General features: G+C 32.7%; 1 protein-coding gene across 1 annotated transcript; it reads left to right on the top strand.

Moving 5' to 3' along the window:
• Positions 1-11,394: 11,394 nt before the first annotated feature.
• Positions 11,395-13,926, top strand: LOC149547334 (pentatricopeptide repeat-containing protein At4g18520, chloroplastic-like). Its single transcript, XM_089791608.1, has one exon. The coding sequence runs from the start codon at positions 11,661-11,663 to the stop codon at positions 13,638-13,640; it is 1,980 nt and encodes a 659-aa protein (XP_089647734.1). The 5' UTR covers positions 11,395-11,660; the 3' UTR covers positions 13,641-13,926.
• The last annotated feature ends 13,306 nt before the right edge of the window (positions 13,927-27,232 follow it).

Here is a 27,232-nt window from a genome sequence, read left to right as displayed (position 1 = left end):
CACTATTCTTCGATTCTTGCATCTCGACCCTCCATCTCACTACCCCTTAGCCTATAAATAAAGCCCTTCCCTCTCAGAATCTATCATCAACTTTCATGCAAACTTATAATGCCCCATTGAGAACTACATCACAACCATTTTACACCATCATAATGTTGAGATCCATTCACACCTCCATTGTTAAAACCCTTACGCATCTACACATTTGGTAAAAACACCTACCCATTGGAAGCTTGAGCACACTGCAAGCATACATCTCCTATCCATTAGGGACATATCTACATCATCATAGGTTACACCCAAGGAGCCTACCATTTTTGGTTTACCTTCCTTTATGGTGATAACATCATCCTATCATAAGTGTTAACTGTTTTGGTTTTGTATATGATTTTGTTAGTATTACTATTCAATATTAAACTATTAGATTAGGTGATACAATAGAAAATTTGATGTAATGCCCACCCATAGTTTGTTTTTCCATTATATTTATCAAACTCTTTTATGCCTATTTCATGTATGTGTTACTTTCAAGGATATTATTTCATAACTTGGACTAGAGATATGTCAACAATGATTACTTAGTTGACTATATTTCATGTGTTGTTTAATGATTATGGTTACTGGTGTATTAATAATGCTTTAATGATTTATAGTTAATAAATATGATTTCTTTCATAGCAATGTCAGATGATGCTTTAATGATGATTACTTCATATTCGTAACAATGCATTAGTTTATATGAGAATTTAATGTTTGACTTATAATTATTATGATACTTACCCCATACTTACATGTGTATGGTGCGTGTCTATTTTATCTTTATGTTTGTTTTGTTTGATGTGGTTAAGGGAGGGAGTTGTAGTCACCTGCTAGTTAGGATCTACACAATGTACCACTTCCTACTATTGCTTATGTAGTTTATATATATTTATATACATGGACATGCTCGTCTTTTATGTAGAATGTAGATATCGGGCATCAACTTTCCTAAATTGCTAGGATGAGCATGCCCTATCACAATAACTCAATAGTAAGAATGGATAGATAATGTTCACGTCAAATCTCAGTCATAGTCTAATTACTTGTCCTGAGAAGGAGGACATATATTTGACTTTCCACCCTTTTTAAACCCATGAGTTTATCTTCATCTATATTGTTTGATTTTGAGTTTTGGTATGTTTTGGTAATGTTGTTTTTATGTAGATTTCACTATGTGATTTATTTGGTAAATGATTTAATTATAATACTAAGATTAATTATATAATTAAATATTATTTGATTAAAAGATGAGAATATTTAATTAATTAAAAACTAATTAAATATGTGCTTTAATTTAGAAGTCTTAATTTAGAAAATTGGTTAAAGAAAAATTAGAATATGATGATATTTAATTAATTAAATATGTACTTCAGTTTAAAAGATTTAATTTAAGAAGTTGGACAAAATGAGAATTAAAATATTAAAGATTTACTATTTCTTTATTATAATTATTTATTTAATAATAATTAAATTACAATTGCATTTAAACAATGAGCTTTGATTATTATTATTAATTTAAATAATAAACTATGCAAAAATTAGTGCTTGCACTAATTAATAATCTAGAGAAAAATAAAATATAAAAGAATAGAATTTAAAGATAAAGTTATAGATATAATTGTGGCATAGTTATATTTATTTAATTTAATGATAATTATTTAGGAGTTTTATTTTAATAATAAAATTTAAATAATGTTATTAATTAAATTAATAAATATATTATTAAAAATGCTTCAAAATTAATTAAAGAGAGAAAGCTAATTATTTAAATTAAGATATTTTGTAATTAAATGTCTAAATGAGTTGTGCATGAAAATGTAAAAGGTAATAAAGTAATAAACAATAATTGATCATCGAGTTCCCTCTTGTGATTGCACAATCAAAGCCCCAATTAAGGGGAAAACTCTTTATCAGAGATCTAGAGCTCATTTTGCAATTACATAGGTTTTGTGAGCAAAAATTCAAAATTGGATCAAACAAAATTGTTGAAAGTTTCAGAGGGTTTGGATTTGCATGCATTTATAGATTGTCTATGATTTTAGCTGTGGTTTTGAGGTAGGATTTGAAAACCCATTGTAGAATTTTATTGAAAGATCTATCTACTTCATGTCTTCTTAGGTGTTTGCATATTGCTTATTAATTTATTGTTTGCATAATGCTTATTAATTTACTATAGTGATTGCTGAATAAGGAATTATGTTGTAGATTTTGAAAAAGAAAATTTATTAATCAAGAAAACTTGAATGAGGAAAATTATAGAAAAACTATAAAAAATTATTATGACTGTATTCTTTTAAACCCCTTTTTAATATAGAAAAAATCGATTATAGAAAATTGGAAGAAAATAACAAATTGAACAGTTAGAGTTTAAATTTTTAAATTTTTCATTAGACCTATGTGATTATCATGAATTTTTTAAATATATATGAATATTCTTCTTACGTCTAAAATAATTTAATTGCAACATTTATTTGGAAAACAAAAGATTAATTGAGAGGAAAGTGGTTGCAACTAAACATATACATGCATGTGAAAACAAATATGCTAAAAATAAAAAGCTAAGTATAGTATGGTTACATGCATGTGAAAACAAATATGCTAAAAATAGAAAACTAAGTATGGTATGGTTACATGCATGTGAAAACAAATATGCTAAATAAAGAAAATTATGTATAGTATAGTTGCATGATTTGAAAGATCAAAGAGATGCCAAAATACTAATTGCATGTGTATTTTTATTTTATATAATTTAATTTTTAGATTTATTTATTTAAAAAATAATAATAATTTATTAATTTCTAAAATTAAATAAATATTATCCATTTAATTATAAAGTGAATGTTAGTATTAGTGATTATTTAAGTTTAATTAAACTCTTAGTTGCATATAAATGATTTTATAATTATTAATGCAAGAGGGAAGTTAATAAATAAATATTTATAATTTTATTATATTTTAAGAAAAGTTGTGGTGGAGTTCACTTTGTAATCATTTAGTTAATAACTATTTGACTTTATGAGAAAAATTATAAATAATTAAATTAAATTAATAATTTTATCTCTAGTTGCATTATGAATTAAAGGAAAAGTAAATGTTAATATTGAACTTAAATAGAAGTCAAATTGATATTTTAGAAATGAAATTGATACTAGTATTTAATTTAATAATATACATTTATGTTATTAATTAAATCATTTATGATTTAAGATTATTTAAATAAAAACATGATAATGTTGCATGATATTTTATATGCACAAGGAGATTTGATATTGAAATACTTATTAGTTTAAATAAATATATTAGCATAACAATTTATATTAACATGTATATTCTTATAACAATTTATATTAACATGTATATTCTTACTTTATTTCTAAACACATCCTTATGACCTAAACTAAACAAAAGAAATTGGTAGAATTAAATCATGTGGTTGAAAACTATGCGTTTTCTAATATTTTATTTATAGTCTTCTGATGTTTATTTTCTTGATAGTTTTTACCCAAACTAAATAAGAGAAATTGATAGAATTAAATCATGTGGCTGGAAACTATGTATTTTCTAATATTCTATTTATAGTCTTGTGATGTTTATTTTCTTGATAGTTTTTCTTTGTGGGTTATTTAGTTGGCCAAGTTAGGATGTGCACTAGATTTTTTTAAAGATTTCTTTTATGATTATTTGACTAGATGTCATGATTAACTTTATGATTTGAATTGAGATTTATGTTTTATGAGCTTTATACTATTGAGAATTTATTAGAACTTGGGTTTTAAGAACCAATATTATTTTTTGATTTGCCCGTTAAAGAACCAAATTCGATCAATATTACTCTTGTGGTATGAGACACTATTGTGGTTTGTAATTTTTGGGAAGGTAGTCTAGGTGCATGTCTATGAGAATGGCTTGCAATGGGGGCTGAGGCTCAATGTGGTTACCATGGTAACTCATTGTAAGTTGTGTAACAAGTGATAACATAGTAATTAAAATATCTTACGTAATCCTTTTCCTTGAGATACATTAAAAATATAAGTTATAGATTTTTCCTCATCCATGCCTTGAGTGCTTGTATAGACTAAGGATGAGATGGAGATGATACTTTGAGAGGTATGACTAGTTTCCTCATCTTTACAAGAGGGTATCCTAGTTCTGCATAGAGTCACTAGGGGGCCGAGTCTTGAGAGACTATTAGGGTAACCTTAGAGTTGGCTCATATGATGACACTCCATAGTATGTAGCCTGAGTCTCCTTCATGATTTTTTTATATTTTCCTCTAGTTGTGTACTTGTTGGATATTATTTTTGATGGTGTATTTATTGTAAGTTTTTACTCATTGATTGGATGTCATCTATTGGTTACAATTGACTTTTATTAATGAATGATCAGTTATTCATTGGTGGTGTTTTTATTGTTGGAGTTAGTGATTAGTGGTTTACTTTTATTGATGATAGTTGTTATCTATTGGTCATTGTGCTTATGACACTTGACATTGATTTCGAGGTGGTTGTATATTTTTGGTCTTGATATTTGTATGTTGACTTGTTATGAGATGTTAGTATTGGTATGAGTGTCCTTTTGATTTTGATTATCTCTTCTACTTGAGTAGTTTGTGTTACCCTTGAGGTAGTTTTGGCTATCATAATTCTTTGTCTATGATTATTTTATGATTTGATTATCTATGCGTATATTGTACATTATCTCTCTTGCACAATGGGAGTGGGAGTCTGATTAGGTAACCACATGGTTAAGAGGTAGTGTATTCTTACCATTTGGGTACCCAGGTTAGATTGACATATGTTGGATGCTCCTTGATACAATGGTATCATTATCATTCTTCCTCCTAACTTGAAGACTTCTATTCATTTTATGTATCTATGTATCATGTGTTTTGAGATCCTACCAGATATTGTATTGTATGTTGATATACTTGTATTTATTTTCACATACCCTGTGACATGTGCAATGAACGTTATTCATTAGATGTGCTTTCATATTATCAGTTGTACTTATGCATTTTCTTATATGACTATATATGTGTTTATTCATTTTATGATTATGGACATTGTAATTGAGACTTAAAGTCATTAATAAAACTTTCTTAAATGTGACTCAACATGAAGGAACCATTGAGAAATTGAAATTGTATTTGATATGTATGTATATATTTCTTCCGCACTATTGTTACTTTAATGTTGTTTAAACTTTAAAAAAAGAGATTTTAGTAAACTTTGTAACATATTAGGTTTATTTCTTTTGGATTTTCGAGCGGGGTGTTACATTTGATGCTTTGCATCTCTTGTTTGATATGTAACGGTATTATGACAATAATATTATTTAAGGTAATATGGTACACATACATATATGAAATTTTATGATTATTGTTAATGAAATTCAAAGATAATATTGTTACATATGTTTGAATGAGAAATAATAAAAATTCATTTTATAAGATAATAAACATAAATCTTTATGTGAGGAATGGTTGATTTTGAATCTTTTTATGTCAATCTGTGGGTCTAACATCATGGAGATTAAGAGAATCTTAGACATGGGGTATGTGAGGTGTTAAGGTCTCCATTTGACCACCATGATCATGATTAATATATAATCTCCATGTGCCAAAATATTCTGATGATGTCAACATGTGTATATTTGATTGGCCTTGGATAAAGGATGTTCCATTGAAGAATAAAATTATATTTGATTGGCCTTGGATAAAGGATGTTCCATTGAAGAATAAAATTAAGGGTTGCACTTCAAGGAAGATGGCAAAATAACTAAGGGTTAGAAAACTCAATTTGGATATGCCTTTAAGGTTGGGGTTTAAGATAGAGGGTAGAATAATATAGTTAGACTTATTATCATTTATGTTCTATTGTAGGTATTGCTAGTCCCAAGCTAACCCTAACAATGGGAACATTACAATATATGGAAGGTATTACTCTTGATGTGTGTGTTGCAAGTTACCTATTGGATATGTTGATGATGTGAGATTATCTCGATATACCTTTAAAGGTACAGATAGTTGGATGCATTAACGCTTGTTGTGGCTATTATTTTAGCTATGGATTTTGACAACTAGGGATACATGCAATTATATTTGGATTTGGTGTTTTTTCTTGACCTTTTAGTTGGTACAAGATTTTATGATTCTTATGTGATAGGTTGGGTGGTTTTCTCTTTGGATGGCTTCTATGTATGTCCAATGGAAATGGCGTAATAGGAGGTGAGATCATTTATGTTTGAGATGTTGGATACTTTGATTCTGTTACATGTCTCACAATGGAGTACACGATGTACTTTGATCATGTTCTAGGAGGGATTATTTCCTTGTTTGTTTATGTGGCTATAGATCGACCCTGTGCAATATATACAACAAGTTAGAGATTGTTCAGATAATTAGTGTTGTACACATTGCATAATATTGTTATATTGTATTATTTTATTTTATTATGTATTCTTGCACTTAGGAGGACCTAAGTGGACATGCAACATGTAGAGACTCCCATGAAATATTCTTGATGAGTTGTATCGACACATTGTGATAATATTTGATGTAATTATTTACTATTGGAGAAAATAATTAAATGTCCAATATTAAATATGGGTCAATGGGGGTTTGATAGCACATGGTTTATGTAATACCACTTAGTGGTTTTGTGGGAGCTTGGTACTATAAAAGCAACCACATGGGTAGTTGTAGAGGCAAGACAAAAGAAAAAAGGACAAAAAGAAAAGTTGAGCAAGACACGATGAGATAGGTTATCCAAGGGAGCATTTTTGAAGATTGGAATAATGACATGAGATGTGTGGATTCGTGCTTGTTCACATGGATTGCTTGGTTGTGGTATGACTTTGAAAACTTCCATGGTTGTACTGTAATGGTGTTTCATTGAATAATACGTGGTGATGGATGCTTTTGGAGGTTGGCTTTTTCCCTCAATCAAGATTTTGTAGGATATATCTTGTGTCACATTTTTTGTGGATATGTTGTCTATTCTCTTGCATGTAGATTTTAAGTGCTTTTTTTTGTTTTAGATCTATTACGGGTAATGTGGAAATAATGATATTTTTGGTTGCAAGTTTCCTTACACTATCATACTCATATGCAAACACATGCCTCTCCCTATCTTGATCTCTATTTTAATATTAATATCTATTTCTATCTCTTTCTCTCTGTCTCTATCACCCCTCTCCCTCTCTCTTGGGCACACAAACGTGTCACCTTTTTGTATCTCTCTAATTCTCCTCTCTAACTTAGACATATAAACTCCTGATTTCTCCATCATTGTTTCCATCTCTCTATCTTCCACTTCTCATCTCTCTTTCTCTCTCTAAATTTTGTCTTTATTAATTATCTCCATTGCCCCTTCTTCCTCTCTCTAAATCTTCTCTTTATTAATTGTCTCCATCACTTTCTTTCTCTCTTTTTATCTCTCCTCTCCCCACTTGTACATATCCAATTCTATCACAAATATAATATGACATTATTAGTCCCTGCCTATATATAGGTAGGGAACTAATGTTCCCGGATGCTCTTTTCAATTAAATTTTCTAACATACTTTATTCCAATTGCTAAAGTTTGACAAAGTTTGAAAGCAAGTTTATTTTTAAATTAATTTTTAACCAATATTTTCTCTTTTTGATTGGCTGGTTTCAATTTTCTTAGGGTTTTATTTATTTTGTAATTAAAAAATACCAACAATATATAATGTATGATAGTTTCTAAAAAGTTCTAAAAGTTCTACAAAGTTCTAAGAATCTTTGGAACCTGGAGGAAGCTTCATTCAGGGCTGTCATTAGAAATAGATCACTAACTACAATCTGATTGAAGCAACTCATATTGCATGAGATTTCTTCTATAATTCCTTTGCAAATGAGATTCATTCTATACCATTTTATTTTCTCTTTGTAAGTTACACAAAATGTTTTGCTTTCTTTTTGAAATTATTTTTGTATTATGTTGTTTTCATTTCTTATAATCCATAAAAAAAAATTCTTTTTCCCCCTTTTCTTGATGCTACAAAAGATCCGTAACATGATTCTTAATGGAATGATGGGAAATTTTTATTCCATTTATTTTCATCTTCCCTTCACTTCTAGCCTTAATCTTACCCTGATCACAGAAGAACAAATAAATATTTTAGTCCCTTGTTTTAAAATATGCTAATGAAATTTGAAAAATCCAAGACATGGTCACCAAATACTCGTCCATTAGCCATGTCGATTTGACGGCCTACCGTGCAACTTCTCTAGGACTAATACTCTAAAAACTTCACGATCTATGAGTTATAGGTGAAGGAAGATTAAAAGATTCAACTTTCTAGAACAACTTTGAATAACCCATCTATGACTACATCAGAATGTCATCGGTTTGAACCCTAGCAAGAACAGCTGGCTTTGGAATGCCCTGCCTCTATGCAGTGAAACACATGCACTAATATTTGGCCATTGAAACAAAACAAATTAAAAAACCCCCAACTTTCAGCAAATGAAACCCCAACTTTGAACAAATGAAACCCTAGTTACGCCGAGAGAAAATAAAACCCCAATTTTGAAAAAATGAAACCATAGTTAAGTTGAGAGCATAACAAATCCCAATTTTGAGCAAATGAAACCTAATTAGACTGAGAGCAAATGAAACCCCAAATTTGAGTAGAGTATACCCTGATTCTGAACAAATGAAACCCTAATTATTCCAAGAGTAAGTGAAACCCCAAATTTGAGCAAATAGAATGGTATGCGACGCGATTCGATTTGGTGATCTGAGGAAGTAATGAATCACTTTGATTAAGTTGTTTGGGGTATTTATTTTGGAATTTGCATTTGTGCCGACTTTGAGGAAAGTGAAAATGGTAGGAGAGTGACAAGAGAGAATGTTAAAGATCATGTCGAATTACTAGTTGGAATAATGGGAAATTAGAAGGTCCAAACAAATGGAATTTTTTCTTAATTGTTCGAAAAGAACATAGATTTTTGTTAGATTCTTCTCCTTCAGGGGATGGGTGATAATTTCTATTGGAGAATCTATTCTTATTATGACAAGTGGAAACCTCGTAGCTAATTGTGTAGGCTATCTAAAAGATTTTGTGACATAAAGTCGATTTTTGATTCATATTTTTTGGCATGTAACAACTAGAATCAATTTTATGGATTTACGACCACATCTATTGTTCTGTTTTTTGGGTTCTTTCTGTTTTCGCAAGTAAGAGTGCACAAAAAAAATGATTCACAGTCACACAAATCATCTTTGTTGTAGTTATCTTAGTTTTAAAGTTAACAATTGCATCTTAATATGCAATGGGAATGTTTTATAAGGTAATAAGTGTTGTAGTCACAAATTACAATTAATTTTTATGACCAAGCTTTGCATTTAACAAATTCCTTGTGGGCTATTTGTGAGCAAAATCTCTTGTAGGCTACTTGTAAGCAAAATCTCTTGTAGGCTACTTGTGAGCCTTCCAACTTTACAAGAATCTTTTAACACTACAACAATTTTGATGGGATAAAATTGAATTAGAAAGTTTCATCAACAGATTTGAAAATAGGGGACTATATTAGAAAATTAGAATTCTAGAAATTTTTATGAGGGACAAGGGAAAAATCTAGGCCGTTAGAAAATTAGAAATTCTTACATGGGAAAAATGTATGGTTGTCATGAGTGACTATGGGGATTTTCACCACATGGTAAGGAAATTGGTTATCAATAACTTGTTGGGTGCTACAACTCATGTGATTACTTCAATTTCATTTCAGATTGATTTTTTTCAAGGGATTTGATGCACACTTGGAGCTAGAAATATGATTTGTTTCAATTTCATCTCTCTGTTATTTGCAGAAACAAAATCACCAACAATTTCTTAGAGAAAGTATGATGCATAATATGACGAGTAAAATATATTTTGAGCTATAAGCTCTAGGGCATCAGAGAGGTGCAAACTCTTTGGAGGGCATGGACAAAGCCCAAAGTTTGACCATGAATGGCCATCTGCACACAAACTTGTTGCTTCCTTATAGGCACTGTTAAAGCAAGTTAGGACCTAGGCTGATTCTTGAAGAGGGCTCCCAAGAATTGACAGAGCTGAAGGAGAATCCTGAACTCTTCCTGGTCAAAACCATTTCGAATCAATTTCAGATGATGGTGGGAATAGCCCTGAGTAAAATTCTTTCTAGGCATACCACAGATGAAATTCTTTATTTACATTTTTCAAAGATCAATTAAACAAAAATTTGTATCTTCATTTTTAGTTGGTATCAAATCTTAACTAACTTTTTAAATATGTCATTAAAAGGTTGTGTAATAACATTTGTTAAGTGAATATTTCAAGTGAAAATTTCAATGTAATTATTTTATTTTAAAGAAAAAATAGAATAATATATGCTTTTATAATAGAAGTGGAGAGGTATAATTGTGTTGATTTTAAGATTTAGGAGTTCGGTATGGACGATTCAATTGAGGATAGAGATCAATAGATCAAAACTTCTCCTCCATGATACACCTTTTATGATAATAAAGCTAACTAAAAATGAAAATTAGTTTAAAAAAAGAAATTGGTATAAATATTAGTTTGAAAGCATTAATATAGTTCATAGTATTTATTATTTACGAGACTTCTGTTTTAAGGGTTTAGAGTTAACCTAAATTATATATTTATTATTAAAGTTAACTTTAGGTTTGTTAGATTTTATCTTGATTTATTGTCATTTTGGTTTACTTAAATTTATTTCTTATATTAAAATAAAAATAAGATGTCTGTTAATTTATATATTTCAATCTAATTCTCCTAGAAATTAATAAATTCAAATCACTCCGACTTTTTCTTTCATTTTCTAACAATCACCAGTACAATACATTTACTTTATATTTAGAATATTATCTACATTTACTTTATATTTAGAATACTATCTATATGTGTATGTTAATTAATTAAGAATTTAGATGCTTTATAATGAAAATTTTGATTTATTTAATTGTGTTCAATTAAATACATATAAATTGAACATTTCCTACCTTAATCTAATAATCTAATAAAATAATTTAACTATAAAACTAAATTATTCAACTACAAAATTCTAATACAATGTCAAAATTAGCTTAGTACAATTAGAAAAAATTAAATTAAATTCATTTGAGCATAATCTATTGAAACCTATTATACAAAAAGAGACCTTTTCATTACTAAATGACAACTGCAACTTATCTAACATACCTTCTAACCCTTACGCAGGGACTCAAGCTCTGAGCCCTTGTGAATAATATAAACTTATTTAAAACATATATTTATTAAAATCTTTATCATATTCATAATAGCATACTAACTTACATTCCATATCCCTTCCACCCCAAAATACAATCCTAGCTCGTTGTCAATCTTTACTTTGGTTCGTATGATATTATCAGTAGCCCGTTCAAAGAAAAGGACAAGGTGAAAAAGCAACATGTGGACACAAATATGACAGCGGCCGAAAAGTAAAGAAAAAATCATGTCTAACGGATAATGGTGCATGGTGTTCTTGTCTTCCCTGTATGTTAAACAATCCGACTCCGAATGAAAACTTCTCGTCATTCGCAACATATTCTATAACCAGTGATTTAGAGTTGTGAAGAAAGAGTTCAGATATGACTACTGCAACAAGGGTTCCCATCTCATTCACTTTCAATCCCCTCATGGACAAATCAAGATTCCATCATGGTTTTCTACAGGTGCATCATTCTCCTTTCTCAAACCTCAATTTCGTTAATCACAGTGATATCTCTCTTGGATGCTTTAGAAAATGCAAACAACCAAAACTGAAAACTGTTGTCACCAAAGTTGACTGCACATTTTTTGAGAATGAACATATAAATCATGATATCGATATAGAACAATTTAATTCCATAGATTATATAAGAATGTTGCAAGAGTGTGTCAGAAGGAAATCAGAAAGAGAAGGAAAACAAATTCATGCACAGGTTATTAAAAATCAAGAAGTTGTTAACGTTTATCTAGGAACCAGTCTTGTTAACATGTATGCTAAATGTGAGAACTTAGTTGATGCACGCCAAGTGTTTGACAAAATGCCGGAGCGAAGCATTGTGTCATTGACTGCAATGCTTACAGCATATATTCAGAATGAGCATTGGGAAGACGCTCTCAAACTTGTGGGTTCAATGCATGACGCCGGTATGATGCCAGACCAATTCACTCTCCCCTGTTTGCTTAAGATATGTGCAGGCATGAGGGATCCAATACAGGGAAAGGTATTGCATGGGATGGCAATCAAAACTGGTTTTGTGTCTGATTTGCATGTGGAAAGTGCCCTTGTTGACATGTATGGGAAATGTAATACGTTAGTGGATGCACGCAGAGTTTTTGAAAACATTTCAGAGCCAAATCTAGTGTCATGGACTGCAATGATAAGAAGTTATGTTCGGAATAAGTATCACAAGGAAGCGATTAATCTGTTCTCCCAAATGCAGTGGTTATGCATCAGGGCAGATGATTTCACCTTGACTAGTGTCCTTACAGCATGTGCTGACCTAGAAGATCTACAAAAAGGAAAGCAGGTGCACGTGTACATTATCAAATCTCTATCTGATGTAAATGTCTGGGTAGAAAATTCCCTTCTTACCATGTATTCAAAGAGTGGTGACACAGAATATGCTTTCAAGGTGTTTGAAAGAATTTCTGAGAAAACAGTGGTATCATGGACAGCAATGATTGCTGGCTATGGAAAAAATGGCTGTAACGAGGAAGCCATCAAACTTTATAAAGAAATGCAATTTGCAAATGTGAAACCTAATGCATTTACTTTCGACAGTGTTCTTGCAGCATGTTTCTCCCTTAAGTATTTGAGATTTGGGAAGCAGCTTCATGCCCAGGCGTGGAAGACTGGATTAACATTTAATTCATTTGTAGAGAATGCTCTTGTTAATCTCTATGCCAAGTGTGGGCATATAGAAGATGCATATAATGTGTTTGATCAAGGTACCAAAAACGATCTTGTATTATGGTGTAAGGTGATTACAGCACATGCAGAAAATGGGTATGATAATGAAGCTCTAAATCTCCTTTACAAAATTCAATTATCGCTTATGAATAGAACATATTTGAACTTCTCGATTTTACTCAAGGCATGTACATGTTTGGGATCACTGAAGCGAGGCAAAGAGATACATGCCGAGGCTCTAAAAACTGGACTTGATTTGCATCATTTTGTTAGAACTTCCCTGATTGATATGTACAGCAAATGTGGGAATATAGATGATGCTTTAAAAGTATTCACGGAGATGCCTGCTCAAAATATTGTTTCATGGAATGCAATGATTGCAGGATGCATCCGAACTGGTAATTGTGAGCAAGCTCTCATTTTTTTTAGACAAATGCAAATCAAAGGAATAAAGCCAGATGAATTCACCTTTGCAAGTATCATTTGTGCATGTGCTTCTCTAGCAGCCTTTGAACTAGGAAAGCAGGTCCATGCTTGTATTATCAAAGAAGGGTATGAATCAGATGGTCCTGTGCAAAATACCATTGATATTATGTATGCTAAATTAGGATTCATACATAATTCAGACAAGATCTTTGACAAAACGGCAGAACAAAATTTTGTCTCATGAGTGCACAACATTGGTGAAACAGGGTGGCCATTTAACAGTTCGTAGGAATGGTACAAGAAGGGATCAGACCAAGTTATGCCAATTTTTTATCAGTGTTATCCCTGCATACAACAATATAGTGCAGACAAGGGCCACTACTGCTTTCTTTTAATATTCAAGATCATGGTATCATGCGAAGCATTACATCTGCATGGTTGACCTTCTTGACCATGTTGAATGCCTAAATGAAGTGATGTATATTGTCCAAGAAATTGCCAATATGAACGAATGCTTTGGCGTGCCTTCCTTTTTGGGTGCTTCTTAATCCATAACTCGTAACTAAGAAAACATGCTACAGAATATATACTAGCTTTAAAACCGCACAACACTGCAATTTATATGCTTTTTCCTAACAGGCATACTGTTTATGGGAGGTGGGAATATGTAGCAAAGGGTAGAAAACTGATGGGTGGAACTGAGAAAGGAGTAGGCTGGACTTAAATAAAAATGACACGGTGTAGGCATTTGCTGTTTGAGAAAAACTACATTTGTAAACAAAACAGATTATATAAACGTGAGAAACTTTATTTTGAAAATAACTAAGACGAGCATTTGCAAGACAAAATTTGTTTTGCATAATGTGAAAGGAGTGTAATGAAGCTGTCTTTGCCATCTCGAAAAGAAACCAGTTATTGGCTTTGTGATTATCAATATGCCTCAAGGACTTGCAAGTCATTAAGAACTTTGCACAACAGTAACCTTGATTAGTATGATTTTTATTTTATTTTTTAAACACCAATTGACCCAGACCTAAACCTCAACGGTTTGTTCTATGCCTCTGCCTACATATCACTTATGGGAATCAAAGGATCCATACTTCATAGACAAATAATAGAGAGATTTCATCCTCTCCTTTGTTATGAGATCTCCAACCCGATTTTAAATAAAACCAATGATTGATTTCACGCTTTCAATATATTCCATTAACAATAGTTTGATAGAAGATGCATTCCATTGGGCTGTTAGATGAAAGCCAATATTTGGTTTAACTCACACAAAACCACATTTAAACCAATTCATATAAATCAATTCATATAAGTGTCACATTTTTACTCGATAATTAGTTCAAACATATGTTACATATACTATAACTGGCTCTTACTCATATCACATAAGCACATGTTACATATACACACTATAACTAGCTCCTACTTGTGTCACATATACACATTGTGACTAGCACATACACACATCATAGTGTGCAGTTGTCATGCCCTGCCTAGGATTTATACAAATCACAATTTTAATAATACAGTATGTATTGTATGAGTTAATGAGGAGTTGGAGAGTTTGAGAAAGGAGGGAATGGAATTGAATAGCAGTGATTAGCATTATTAGAAGACAGCACTTAGTTGTGGAGGGGCAGCAATGAGTATGAAGGAACACCTTTGTTAGGAGTTGTATGCCTTGAAGCATGGTGACTCTCTCTCTTTATATATATGTATGTATGTATGGGTTGATGAGGAGTTGGAGACTTTGAGTAAGGAGGGGACCTAGAATTGAATAGCAGTGATTAGCATTATTAGAAGGGAGCACTTAGTTGTCGAGGGGCAGCAATGAGTATGAAGGAAAGCCTTTGATGGGAGTTGTATGCCTTGAGACATGGTGACTCTATTGGTTCCCAAAACCGCAGATTGAAATCCTACGAGTCTTGCCAACTTGATGCTGGGATATCTAGCTAGTTATGGTCAACTTGACAGAACTAAACAGTGTAGTCCGAGTTTCCTGCACTTCTAGCGCTGCAAGGCCAAGGCGGATGCACCTGATCCTGGACAACAACTTAGATCCAAGATGCTTAAAGCAGATTGATTAGAATTTGAATGAAAGTTTTCTAAATGACAAGAATTGTAGAAAACTTTAAACTCGCAAATTATGAATCGAGAATAATAAATGAATATATGAATGTTCTTAAGATAAGAATAAGTATAGATTAGTGCAACAAATGAATATATTAATTCTTCAAAGGAAAGATATGAAACAATTTCCAGCATATGAATTATGAATCAAGAGTAATATAAAGACCAATGCCAAAAGGCAATAGAGTCAATATTACAAGTTAAAAATGTACAACTTTATAAATTTCTACGCATATCAATTATAAACAATTTAGTAATCAAGATGTGACAAATCAAATATATGGATGTAATTTTATATAGACACAATTTTGAAATAGTCTAGAATGTATTTTAACTCCTCTAGTTCAGAGACAAACCAAACATAAATTTGAAAACAATTAAATATTTCTCAATATGTATGATGTTCAATTTCAAAATGCTATAATTGATCCTATCCACTTATCTATCATATAAATTATTTATTATTTAAAAAAAAAAAAACTTAAAGGACAAAACTATATAATATTTCAACTCTAAAGCTTCATGCATAAAATCAATTAAATATTTCTTACTGATCTTGTCAGAAATAAAATTGTATTGAAGACACTCCTTAAGAATGATCCATCCACTGCAAATTTATCACATAATCACCTAAAAATATATCCACTAATCCAAATCAAAGAGCTTTGCTCAATCATTCAATATTGGCCAATAGAAAAACATAAAATACTCAGGTAATAACATTGCTGTTCTGTATCATAACAACGAGCCAAAAGCCTTGGAGTGTGTTTATTGACCTGGCATATACCATTACTCTAATAATCGTCCATCAAATTGAATAATTGTGCCCAGTGCATGCTGTCTGCTTCTATATATATCTGCTTGGCTCAAGGTGCGATTTTGATAGAAATCCTCTAGATTTGATTTTAATTTCGTTTAGAAACGCTATGTTCAGGTTCTTCCTCCTCTGCTCGGGTGCTTGAAGACAAAATCTGTTTATGCTTGCCAAATTCGCTTCTTCCTTATCTGCAACAGATACAAAGCAACATCAGGTAAGTCACAAATATATTTCTCTTATGCAGACGTCTCTGTGAAGCATAGACGCTAGAGTTTCGATGATCGCAGAATGAAGGGCATAGACGGAAACACATCAAAATACCAAGTTCTCGTGGAAGGCCACTTCCCAATATCTGAGACACTCACGAACCATAACTCGTCTCCTTTGATGCTCGTATTTTTTTTTATTGATTCAATGCTCCTTCATTTGGGTTATTTCCGACATCAAATTAGCTACGGACGATACTTTGCAATTATATGCTGGAATTATTTCCTTCTGGGTTTCCAAACATTTACAACGTATATACATCCATTCGTTTGATGATAAGCTTTATTCTGTCCCCTTTCTATGGGCTCTATACCTGGCGTTCAACAGGCATGATTTCTTCATCATACGCTTATATATATAGTTCGATGTAAGATTCCTCGAGCGGGATTCACACTGCATATCCTTCCTATTCGAACCTTCCATCATGGAGGGGGTATTGTGTTTTGCCGTTGACTGGTAACTCCTGTGAGATTCCCTCTCCATTATTGGCGTGATAATTATTGTGCGTGGCCTTTTGTATGGTGACCTATCAATTCTCATGGTCTTCATATATACTGCTGCTAGTTGCCTTCTCTCTTGCTCAATATTTTGGTATCAATGCTGTTCATATTTACTTTCGGATGCTCTGTCATACATTCACTATTTTAATGCTTGTCTACAAACAGACTATTTCCATCAGCAATTTCTCTTATTCAGAGGAATAAAAACCAAACCGATCAATCTCCCTTAATCTTCTGTGTGCAGACAGGGCCTGGGGATTCTTACTAGCTGTCTCTTGTATCGGAGTATGATAAGAAGCAGAGTCTCTGCTTGCCCAGTTAACATTTTAACAACTGTAGAGATTTAACCACAGTCATGCAGTTTTATGTTTTGAAGTACAGACTTAGATCAGGAAGTCTGAATAATTTGTTTGTTAATTGCAGTAAGACATTTTGCTATCTCTGTTGGGATTTTGCACTATATTAACGTGTCTCATATCAATTGAAGTCAAACATTATTGTCATAATGTTCAGCGCTTTCTAAGCAGAACACCCCTTTCCTTAGATGCTGGTAGAACTATTGCCTTGTAAGGTTCATCCATTTCGAACTCAATGGAAGACTGTATGTCGGCTGTTTCTTGGGATCCTCATTTCTCTAAGATTCAGAGAGTTCCCAAGAGCAACAATGAGCTGTGTCAGGTTGAGGATGAAATTATACTAAAGCGTGCTGATGAGAATTCTGATGCACCTTTGAATAAGATTTGTCCATGTTTAACATTATAATCCCATGTCTTTACCGGTCTTTTAATGATTTTCTGCAAGTTTTCTCAAATATAAATGACATAAATGATAATCTTTTTACTATCTCCAATATTACATCACAAATGGAGGCTAAAATTAAGGTTCCATCAGACTCTTCATCTAATTTTGAGGGGATATATATAATGGATCATCTCATTGAAAAAGGCATGAAAAAAATGGAGAAAAGAGAAGCATTTGGAAGACAAATAAGAGCAGAATCTGACGTGTATAAAATAAGTAAATTAAGGCATCGATCAAGGAATAAGGAAGGGTTTCACATACACTTGTATAAATATCTGAATATAAGCAGCAGTCATAAATAAAGGTTTACTCAGATATCAATAATAATAGATCGATCAAGCAGTAACAGATATAAGAGTAGATCGACCCAATCAATAGTAGCTATTAGAGCAGATCAACCATTAGCATATATACATAAGTAATCAGATCAGCGGATCATTGTTTATTGTAGGCTTTAGCATTACTGCTTGGTTGTGATATGCAAAATAATGTATGGGTTATGTATTGTTCAATAAATGGGCTAATAATGTATTTGATTAATGGTCCTGAATAAATTGATATTGACAATTAATTTGAATTATTAGACTTCTAATCTGTCTGTCAATTTTCGGCAACCAACCATGAGGTTAAGAGAGGAATACGAGGGAGAAACTGTTATGAGGTCCTCTTCTAAGCATTCCACCTCATGGTGGTGACAGTCCCATAAGGTCAAAGGGACATAAGTATTCCCCGCCCTTGGGCTAAGAAAGGAAGGACACTCTAAACACCCTATTGTCATTTTCTCAAGGGAGGGACACCCTATTGTCATTTCTGCAAATCCTTACCTTGTTTGTCCATTATGTTAAGGATTTCTAATCATAAGGAGTAGGGTAAGGGTGGTAATGGAAGTGGGATAAAACCATGGATTCCTCACTAAGTACACTCTCTCAGATGGATGGCAAGGGTCACATGAGGCCAAGATGGATGATATTTTCTCTTGGGCCTAGGGGAGAGCACCTTCTCATATGGATGGCAAGGGCCATATGAAGCCAAGAGCGATTACATCTTTTCTTAGGTATGGGGCAGAGGGTTGGTTGGCTATGGATTCCTTAGTGGGTATACCCCCTCATATGTATGGCAAGGGCTACATGAGGCCAAGAGGGATGACATCTGTTCTTGGGGCCTACGGTCAAGGTTTGCAAAAGTCACCTTAACATGCCCCTTATTGTAGCTCTCTTATGGTTAGACTTTATCACTAAATTGAACATATATTATGATTAAATCAATGGTCCTTTGTAGGAAAACTGACGTTTTTAATGTTTCTAAGAAGAGAGATCTATTTCGCGGATTATGTTCCAATGATTTTCTAACATGTTGCAAGACTAAAACCAGGTACATGATGTTACCAATTCTATTCTACTTCTTGTTATGCTTGGAATTTGTAATTGAGAGCAAAAACTAGGTCATATACAAAAAGAGGACATTACAATAGTTCGATTAAAGCTCATGCATACATCACATGTACATAGTGTGACTAATTCACATATACATGATGTGATAACTTATACATACATTACATATACACATAGTAATTTAGACATATATCACATATACAAAGAATGACTAATTTATCCACGACACATATCAATGTGATAACTGCAATGATAGACACAATGTCAATAACTCAACAACCTCACAAGTCACATGGTAACCATCTAATAAAAAGGAAATGGTTGCAACTCTATTGCAAGCATCCTACCATTATCCTGTTCGCTAATACATAGGCCCTTGTACATTCCAACTTGAAAAAATGATGATACATCCTGTGCCCTTGTCATGTCCCCTTGTTGAAATATGATTAAATAGTTAACAATAATAATTAAATTAAAAAATGCAAAAGAATAGAATTACAAAAAATGATTAAAATTCAGTTCAGCTAAAGAAAAATTATTAAAAGGCTTGAGTGGAAAAGTTGTGTCTCCTTCAAACATGAGGTATAAAAGGGAGATGAGAGAACTTCATTTGAGGGTGAAATGAGGGCAAGAAGAAGAGGGAGCGTATGAAGGAAGGGTGGGTTAAGGGAAGAGGGAAGGACAGGGAAGAAAATAAGAAGTGACTCTTTTGAAAGATGAAGGGTTGTGACTCTTTTGGGAGGTGGTGATTGTGAAAGGGTGTGAGCATTGATTGAAAAGGGAAGGCAAGGTGAAGAGTTGTGACCCTTCCTCACAAAAGATATAAAGGGGAAGAAGAACAAATGAAATGGAGAAAAGGGAGTAGAGAAGATTTAGTGCAGAAGTGTTAGGAGGAATCTGAAATAAGAGCCAAGAAGGAAAGAATAAAATAAGATATGTAGATCTAGAAGAAGAGGATACACCAATCTTAAATGGGATATGTGTAGATTTGAAAATCAGTAAAGACAAATTTGTGAGGTGAGAGATTGGTTGAGATTAAATGAGGAGTGAAGAGGACATTAACAAAAGGCCGGGACCCTTCCATAAGGGCATTAACAAATGAAAGAGTGTGACTCCTTACAGCCAAAGGAGATATTAAATAGGATAAGGTTTCATTTGAAGATGACATCAAATGGGGAGATCAATTGGGAGAATAATATATTATTTACAAAAACAACATGGTAAAGTAGTGATTCAAATCTTCTGAAAAGTTATGATCTTTTTGTTAGAAACAATTCTTCAACTGTATATTGTCATTGATGTTTACACAAATGTCAATATTAACCAAGCAATACAGAGTTTGCAGTATTAACCTTGAATATTCCAGTATTAACCGAGTAGTGGGGTTATGAAGACTTTCCAGTATCAACCGAGTAGTTGGTTAATGAAAGGGAACTTGCTTGCAGTATTGATCGAGTGGTTGGGCATCATAGGAGATTAATATTGACCGAGTGGTCAGGCAATGAAGAAGTCATAGCATCAACTGAGTGTTCAGTTCCAGTGTTGACCAAGTGACAACAGATTGAAATTGTAAAACATTTTATTAGCTAAGGCCGACTATTTGGATGTTTATTGATGTTTTGAAAGGGTATTCAAGCCGACTTTTCCTAGCTTATGATATATAAGAAAGGTCAAGTTTGTGATGTTCCCAAGTTTTCCCCATTGTGGATTGACTGTCCAGCTGTCTCCTTCATATTCTTCCAATACACTGCTGTTGGTTGTTAAGATATTTCCCAATGATCCTCTGATTATTATTTGCTGAAGGACACGTCTTTCACTTCCCTTTGTTCTCCCATAAGTGTGCCTTGATCTTCATATAGTATTATCTCTTAATCTGGGGTAGATATTATATACTTGATTGTCTGTTGCCTTTCTCTTCTTAAGCAGTGTTTCTATATCTCAGATTACCTTATCTATTACATAGTTTTCATAAATGCTTCAATACCTCTCAATCCGATTCGTGTTGTTCAAGATGAGTCTCCCCATTTTATATTTGTTGATACAGATTGCTAACTGGTTTTGTGTACATCATGGCTTATAGACTGGTAGTGCTTCCTGTCAATTTCTTAGGTTTTGTGATGATTTGGAAGTCTGGTACATTGATCCATTAAGCTCTGATTTGTTTACATATTTATCTGTGTGTGAATGGTAAGACTGGTTTTAGTATATCTTTTGCAGACTGTATATGGATTGCAGACCAATCTGATGCATTTACATTTGTTGCACATTATACACATCGTCATGTTGACCGTACATGTATCTATCCTTTTATTGGACTACTAATCTTTTGTGTTGACTTGTTATTCAGATAACTTATTTGATGGCTAACGGGACTTCTTGTTGTTGATAGGATAGTGTTCAAACCTCCAATATGTTTAGCCTGTGGCTAAACAGCAGAGGATTTGCACCCGACGTGACAGTTTTTCGAATTTATAAATTAATTTATAAATCACATAACAATTAATTTATAAATTTGAAAAACTGTCACGTCGGGTGCAAATCCTCTGCTAGATAAACATCTCCATATATTTATATAGTATCTCACCTATTAATATTTCATTTACTGACTGGAATTAGTCCGTCTGTCTGATTGGTTGTAATTGCTTATATGTACTCTGAGTCTGTGCTATTCTTCCCATTTCCTATTTTTTCCTCTTCCCTTTCCTCCACTCCTCGTCTGTTCTTCACCTATGTTCGCTGGAGTATAAATGAGAGCCTTTTGTCCGATCGTCCTCCATCCCTGTTCTAATGATTTTCTCCTTTATTTTATATTTGTTAAATGTGAACGTCGTGGCTATTTGTTTTAGATCATTCCTTCATTCGAATGAAGATGTTTATTATATATTATAATATAATAATATGTTTATAATTTAATAATTATTAATATTTATTTATTTAAGTCTTTATTATATTATAATATAATAATATATTAAGTATTTACTTAGGGATAAAGAAAATTGTTCTATTACTTAACAATTCATTTTAGTAATAAAAAATATTCTTTATTTAGAGAATTACATATGCCTATTTCGGTGTTATTTTTATGTTTTATAAATGAACATTATTTTAATTATTTTGATAATTCTAATGTTTATTACAATAATATTTATTTGTTATAATATTATAATAACACTTATTTAATATATTATTAGGCAGATAAATGTTTAATATAATATAATATTAATAACAGATTATATTATATTTTTTCTATTAGATATAAGAGAATAAAAAAAGACCAAAGGTCACTAGAGTTACATCACGAGAGCATCACAAGAGCATACAAAGAGGCCAAGCCTCACAACGAAGGAGCCGAAACAGCTGTACAGCAAAAAAGAAAGATAGGACGGAACTATCTAACTGAGAACATCATGGTGAATGTTGACCCAGGCCGTCCAGCCTAATGGACCTTCCATCCAAACAATACTTTTGTGCTCTTGTATCTGCATCAGCATAGCAAGCTCCTCTTTCCTGGCATTCCCCTTTTCTCTGACTTCTTTGTTCAGCTAGTTACACACAAGCTCAAAGATACGAAAGTCATCCAACGTTCTTCGCCACTGGTATCCATGTTATATTGATCATTGCGTCATTGTTTCTATTAATTTGGCCTCTGAGATTGGGGATATCACAAAGTGTTGAGGATAAAGTGAAACAAGAAGAATATGAAAAAGATGGATATGTGAGCAAAGGAAAAAGGTGGAGCAGGAAAGTGTGGAAGATGAGCTGCAAAGAAACATCTGATCAAAAAGGATCCAGAGGTCAAGCTAGAGCAAAGATCAGAATTTGCAAAGATAGTTGCTTCATAAATCAGGGCAAATTGTTGTTGCTCTCTAACCATTGTAACAGTAAAGAAATCTCTTAATAGAGTTGACTTAACAGTCATTCTGTAAATCCTCTAACAAGGTGACATTTCATGATTGAAGTGTTTGAAGATCTCTAACCAAGCCACTCCGAACAGGGTGATCTAAATCCTCTAATAGTATCATACTTAACTGTATGTATTGTAACCTTTAACAGGGTTGGCTCCTAACAAAGCTCACTTCAGAAGAGTGAAAATTATTGTGACTAGTTGCAAGGTGGTTTTTCCTAAATTGGGTTTCCACGTTAAGTCTTGGTGTCATCTGTGTTCATGTTATTTGCTTATGCTTTATGTTTCTGCAACTAAGTCACTAAAGGATAAAACAATTTAATAGATCTTAAGATTGCTTTGTTAACTGAGCATTAGTATTATTATAGTGCTAACCGAGCTATCTAGTTTTGCATGATCAATGAAAAATTGTATTGACATCTAAGGGAAAAGGATTTGTTTGTGTGGTAACTGATTCACCCCTCCCCTCTCAGTTACTCCTATTACATTTCCGACACCTTTAACTTGTTAACTATAAATGAGAGATCATTCCAAGAAAACATCAATACATCATCACTCATCAATGCATCACATAATCAAGCAATTTATGAATCACCAAAGGTTGAATAAACTTATCTATCAATTAGCAAAGATCAATTCAACAAAGTCAATCAACAAGCAATCAAATAATATCTATCAATTCACATCTTATGATCTGAAATCAACCAATCAAATTCATCATTCAAGCATCAATCATTTAAGAATCACACTATCAAATCCACACTCATTCATTCAATTGTCAAAAGTAAAGGACAAAACATAATAAGAGAAAAACAGTCTATAAATTTAGACCTGTGGTTTTGGTATGAATATTGAGTAGCACATATATTACATTAAAATCTATTCGTGATCATCTTTATCTAATTAAAAATGCACTTTTAAATAAAGATATTATGTGATTGTTCATATACTGATACATAGAAGTGTACAGATAACTTGCATACTTCTAATTAGTATATTGCATTTTTCAATTCAGGAATATTTTATCATAAGATTTTTTGTGGGAAATACTATATGTACTTTCTGACTGCTGTAATCAGCCATGTTAGGGGAAAGAAGGGAATTGTAGACTGGGGTAAATGGTGATGAGGTCACCTTTTAAGCATGCCATTTCATGGATGTGACTATGGGGTCCCATGGGGTCAAAGGGGGACAAGGAGTTTGCCGTTGGGCTTAGGAAGGATGGAGTATCATGCCACCTTGTTGTCAAAGTTCCTCATAACCTCTATATCGTGAATAAATGCATAGAGGTGCTCAATCATTGGAGGTAATATAGAAATAAAGAGATAGAGGGAACTAGTGATAGGACATTACCCTAGGTACGCCAACTCATATCGAAGGCATGGGCCACATGATGCCAAGAGGGATGATATATCCGCTCTTGAGCCTAGGTTAGTGTTGATGTGTGTTTTATGACCACACCAACACAAATCAAAATAACTATCTTATCCTCTCTTGAGAAAAAATGTAGTGTACGCTAAGATTTTGAAAGATCATACATGTTATTCCAAGGTTTGCTTTATTTATGGATAAGTTCAATGGTCATTGTGATATGTGGGTAATCCAAGAGGCCTTGTGTTTGAATCGTTCATCACCTTTGTTGGCTAGAACTCCTTTATTGGATATTGTAGTTTCATGATGCTTCTTTTTTGAATAGACACAACTGAAATGAACTGAAATTGAAAGGGAAAGAGTTAGAATGATCCAAATCTACTCCTAAGGGCAATGGTATCAATGGATAGTGCTCTAGTGGATAAACTCCCAATAACCAAGCTTTGCTTTGCCAATTTCAATTACAACTCTACAAGAGCTAGTGTAATCTTCTAAGGGTTATGCAAAGAATCTCCACATCACAATGAACACCATCATAATGAACAATGCACATTTAATGATAGAAGTTAAGAATCCATAAAAAAGAGTGCCTGGACTAACTTTGCATGACAATTTGCTATCAACAAACCACCAAAAGTATGAGCCATGAAAACTCATTGAACACTATTGCATTCTCCACTGAAATCAAAGTACTTTATCTGACAATTGAAAAAATAGAAAGATACCATGCATTGAGTTGAAACAAACATGAATCTATTAATCTTCAATGAAAACTGTTTTTATTTCCCCAAATCTTACAACAATGTCTTCCCCTTCTCCTGCTCTACTTTTACTCTAAGGAGCAAGAGCTAACTACCTCCTATTTGTCTATCTATCTACGAATCTCTCTAATCTAATGAATTACAAATGAGAAGGTGGGTCCATTATATAGACTTTCATATTACAATGTGCGGTCCCAGATTGGAACAGGATAGAGTGCCTAGATTTCACCACCTCAGTCCTAATTAGGTTAGGGTAAGAGAGAATATGTTTTGTAAATGAGTGGGTCCACATGGACCAATTAGAAGAGTGGCGTCCACTTAGTGGGAGAGTGGCCAAAGATGGCCTATAATGGTTGAATGGTCCAGCTAAGCATTAAATGGCCATCTGCCCAAAATAGCTTGTCATTTATTCCTTTTTCTCAAGGCAGAGAATCTGGACATGTCAATTTTCGAAGGTGATTGATTGCCATTCTTGTTGACCATTCTGCCGTACTTTTTGTATTATTTTCCAAGAATGCCTTTTTTGACATTTATCTTCACCAACAATTCTCAACCCATGGGTGAAATTTGAGATCTAGAGGGGGAATTTTCCATACTTAGCCAAATTTCATCTATTCCTTGAAATTTCTTCCTCGAGAGTACATGAGCTAGGAGGAGAAGCCACAACTATACAATGGGACAAAAGCACAACTCACCTAATAACCCCTTACATTCTTTGATAAGACTACCTCTTTTACTAAGCTCTCCTCATGTGTGACCCAAACTTTATCATGATTATTGAAACATAAAAAGTATTTCCGAAAGCATATGGGGTTAGGCAGAGTCCCCATAGGCATCTAGCACCATTACTCAATGAATCTGCTATGACCACAGTTCCACATGAACTGGTCGACATAACTCAACCTTGCAAACACCTATTAATAAATAAAGACTTGTACAACAATAACAACCATCATCGTATTCTTTTCAGCATTCAGCTGTCACTTGTTTACAATGGGTTTTCTTGACACGAAGTTGCAAAGATATTAGTTTATGTACATATTAAACTTGCAGATCATCATGAAACATAAACAAAAAAGAAAGAAAGAAAGAAGTGAAAACGATATTTAGACTCAATTCATTTCTGTAGCCTCTAAAACAGGTCTTAAGTAGACAGAACTACAACAAACAGGTTTACAATGTCTATGAGATTTCTCAAATAATGTCTGGATCTGGACTTTACAATTGGATTATAAGTCACCATTATTTTTTACCTAAATTTCATTGTGTCTACGTTATGGGTTTGCCAGCGTTTTATCATCCCTGTTTGTTTTTTCCTTTTGTTTCTGGAAAATTTGAATGAGATATAATTTTATAATGTATTATATGCTTCATAATATGTTAATTTAGATGTCACATTTTTAAAATCACGATTAAAGATACATGAAGAACCATTTCATAGAATTTTTTTCAATACCAATGTAAAGAGATTCCATACGTCTATAGTTGCAATGACTTGGCAGCTGTTATGTTCTTCCGAAGCAGCCTCAATGAAAGAACTTTCTGATTATTTTCTTCCCATTTTTATGCCCAATAAATAGTATTCAAGCAGGCATGTTACCATTTTGAACAACTCTTCTATTTAGTTCCATGGGCAAGATTATGCCAAACTTTTGCATTACAACATTCACCAAAAAATATGTTAAAACTGAATGAATACTGAAGTTTTTTCATTCAGTTTTGGCATGCCCCTCCAAGTGTCAAATTGTCTTCTGTTTCAGAATTTTATATACATATCACAAGATACAAGGAGGATTTCCAATGGAAGTCTTAGTTTAGACGTTATCTATTATTCTTCCAAAATAAGATATAATTCAAGTAATTGTGGTACCATTTGACGACTCTT

The sequence above is a fragment of the Cupressus sempervirens genome, chromosome 7, assembly GCF_028749045.1.
Source record: "Cupressus sempervirens isolate cs-2001-9-10 chromosome 7, ASM2874904v1, whole genome shotgun sequence".
NCBI lineage: Eukaryota > Viridiplantae > Streptophyta > Pinopsida > Cupressales > Cupressaceae > Cupressus > Cupressus sempervirens.
Note: the sequence above shows the minus strand (reverse complement) of the source record. Positions and strands in the feature narration are given on the sequence as shown.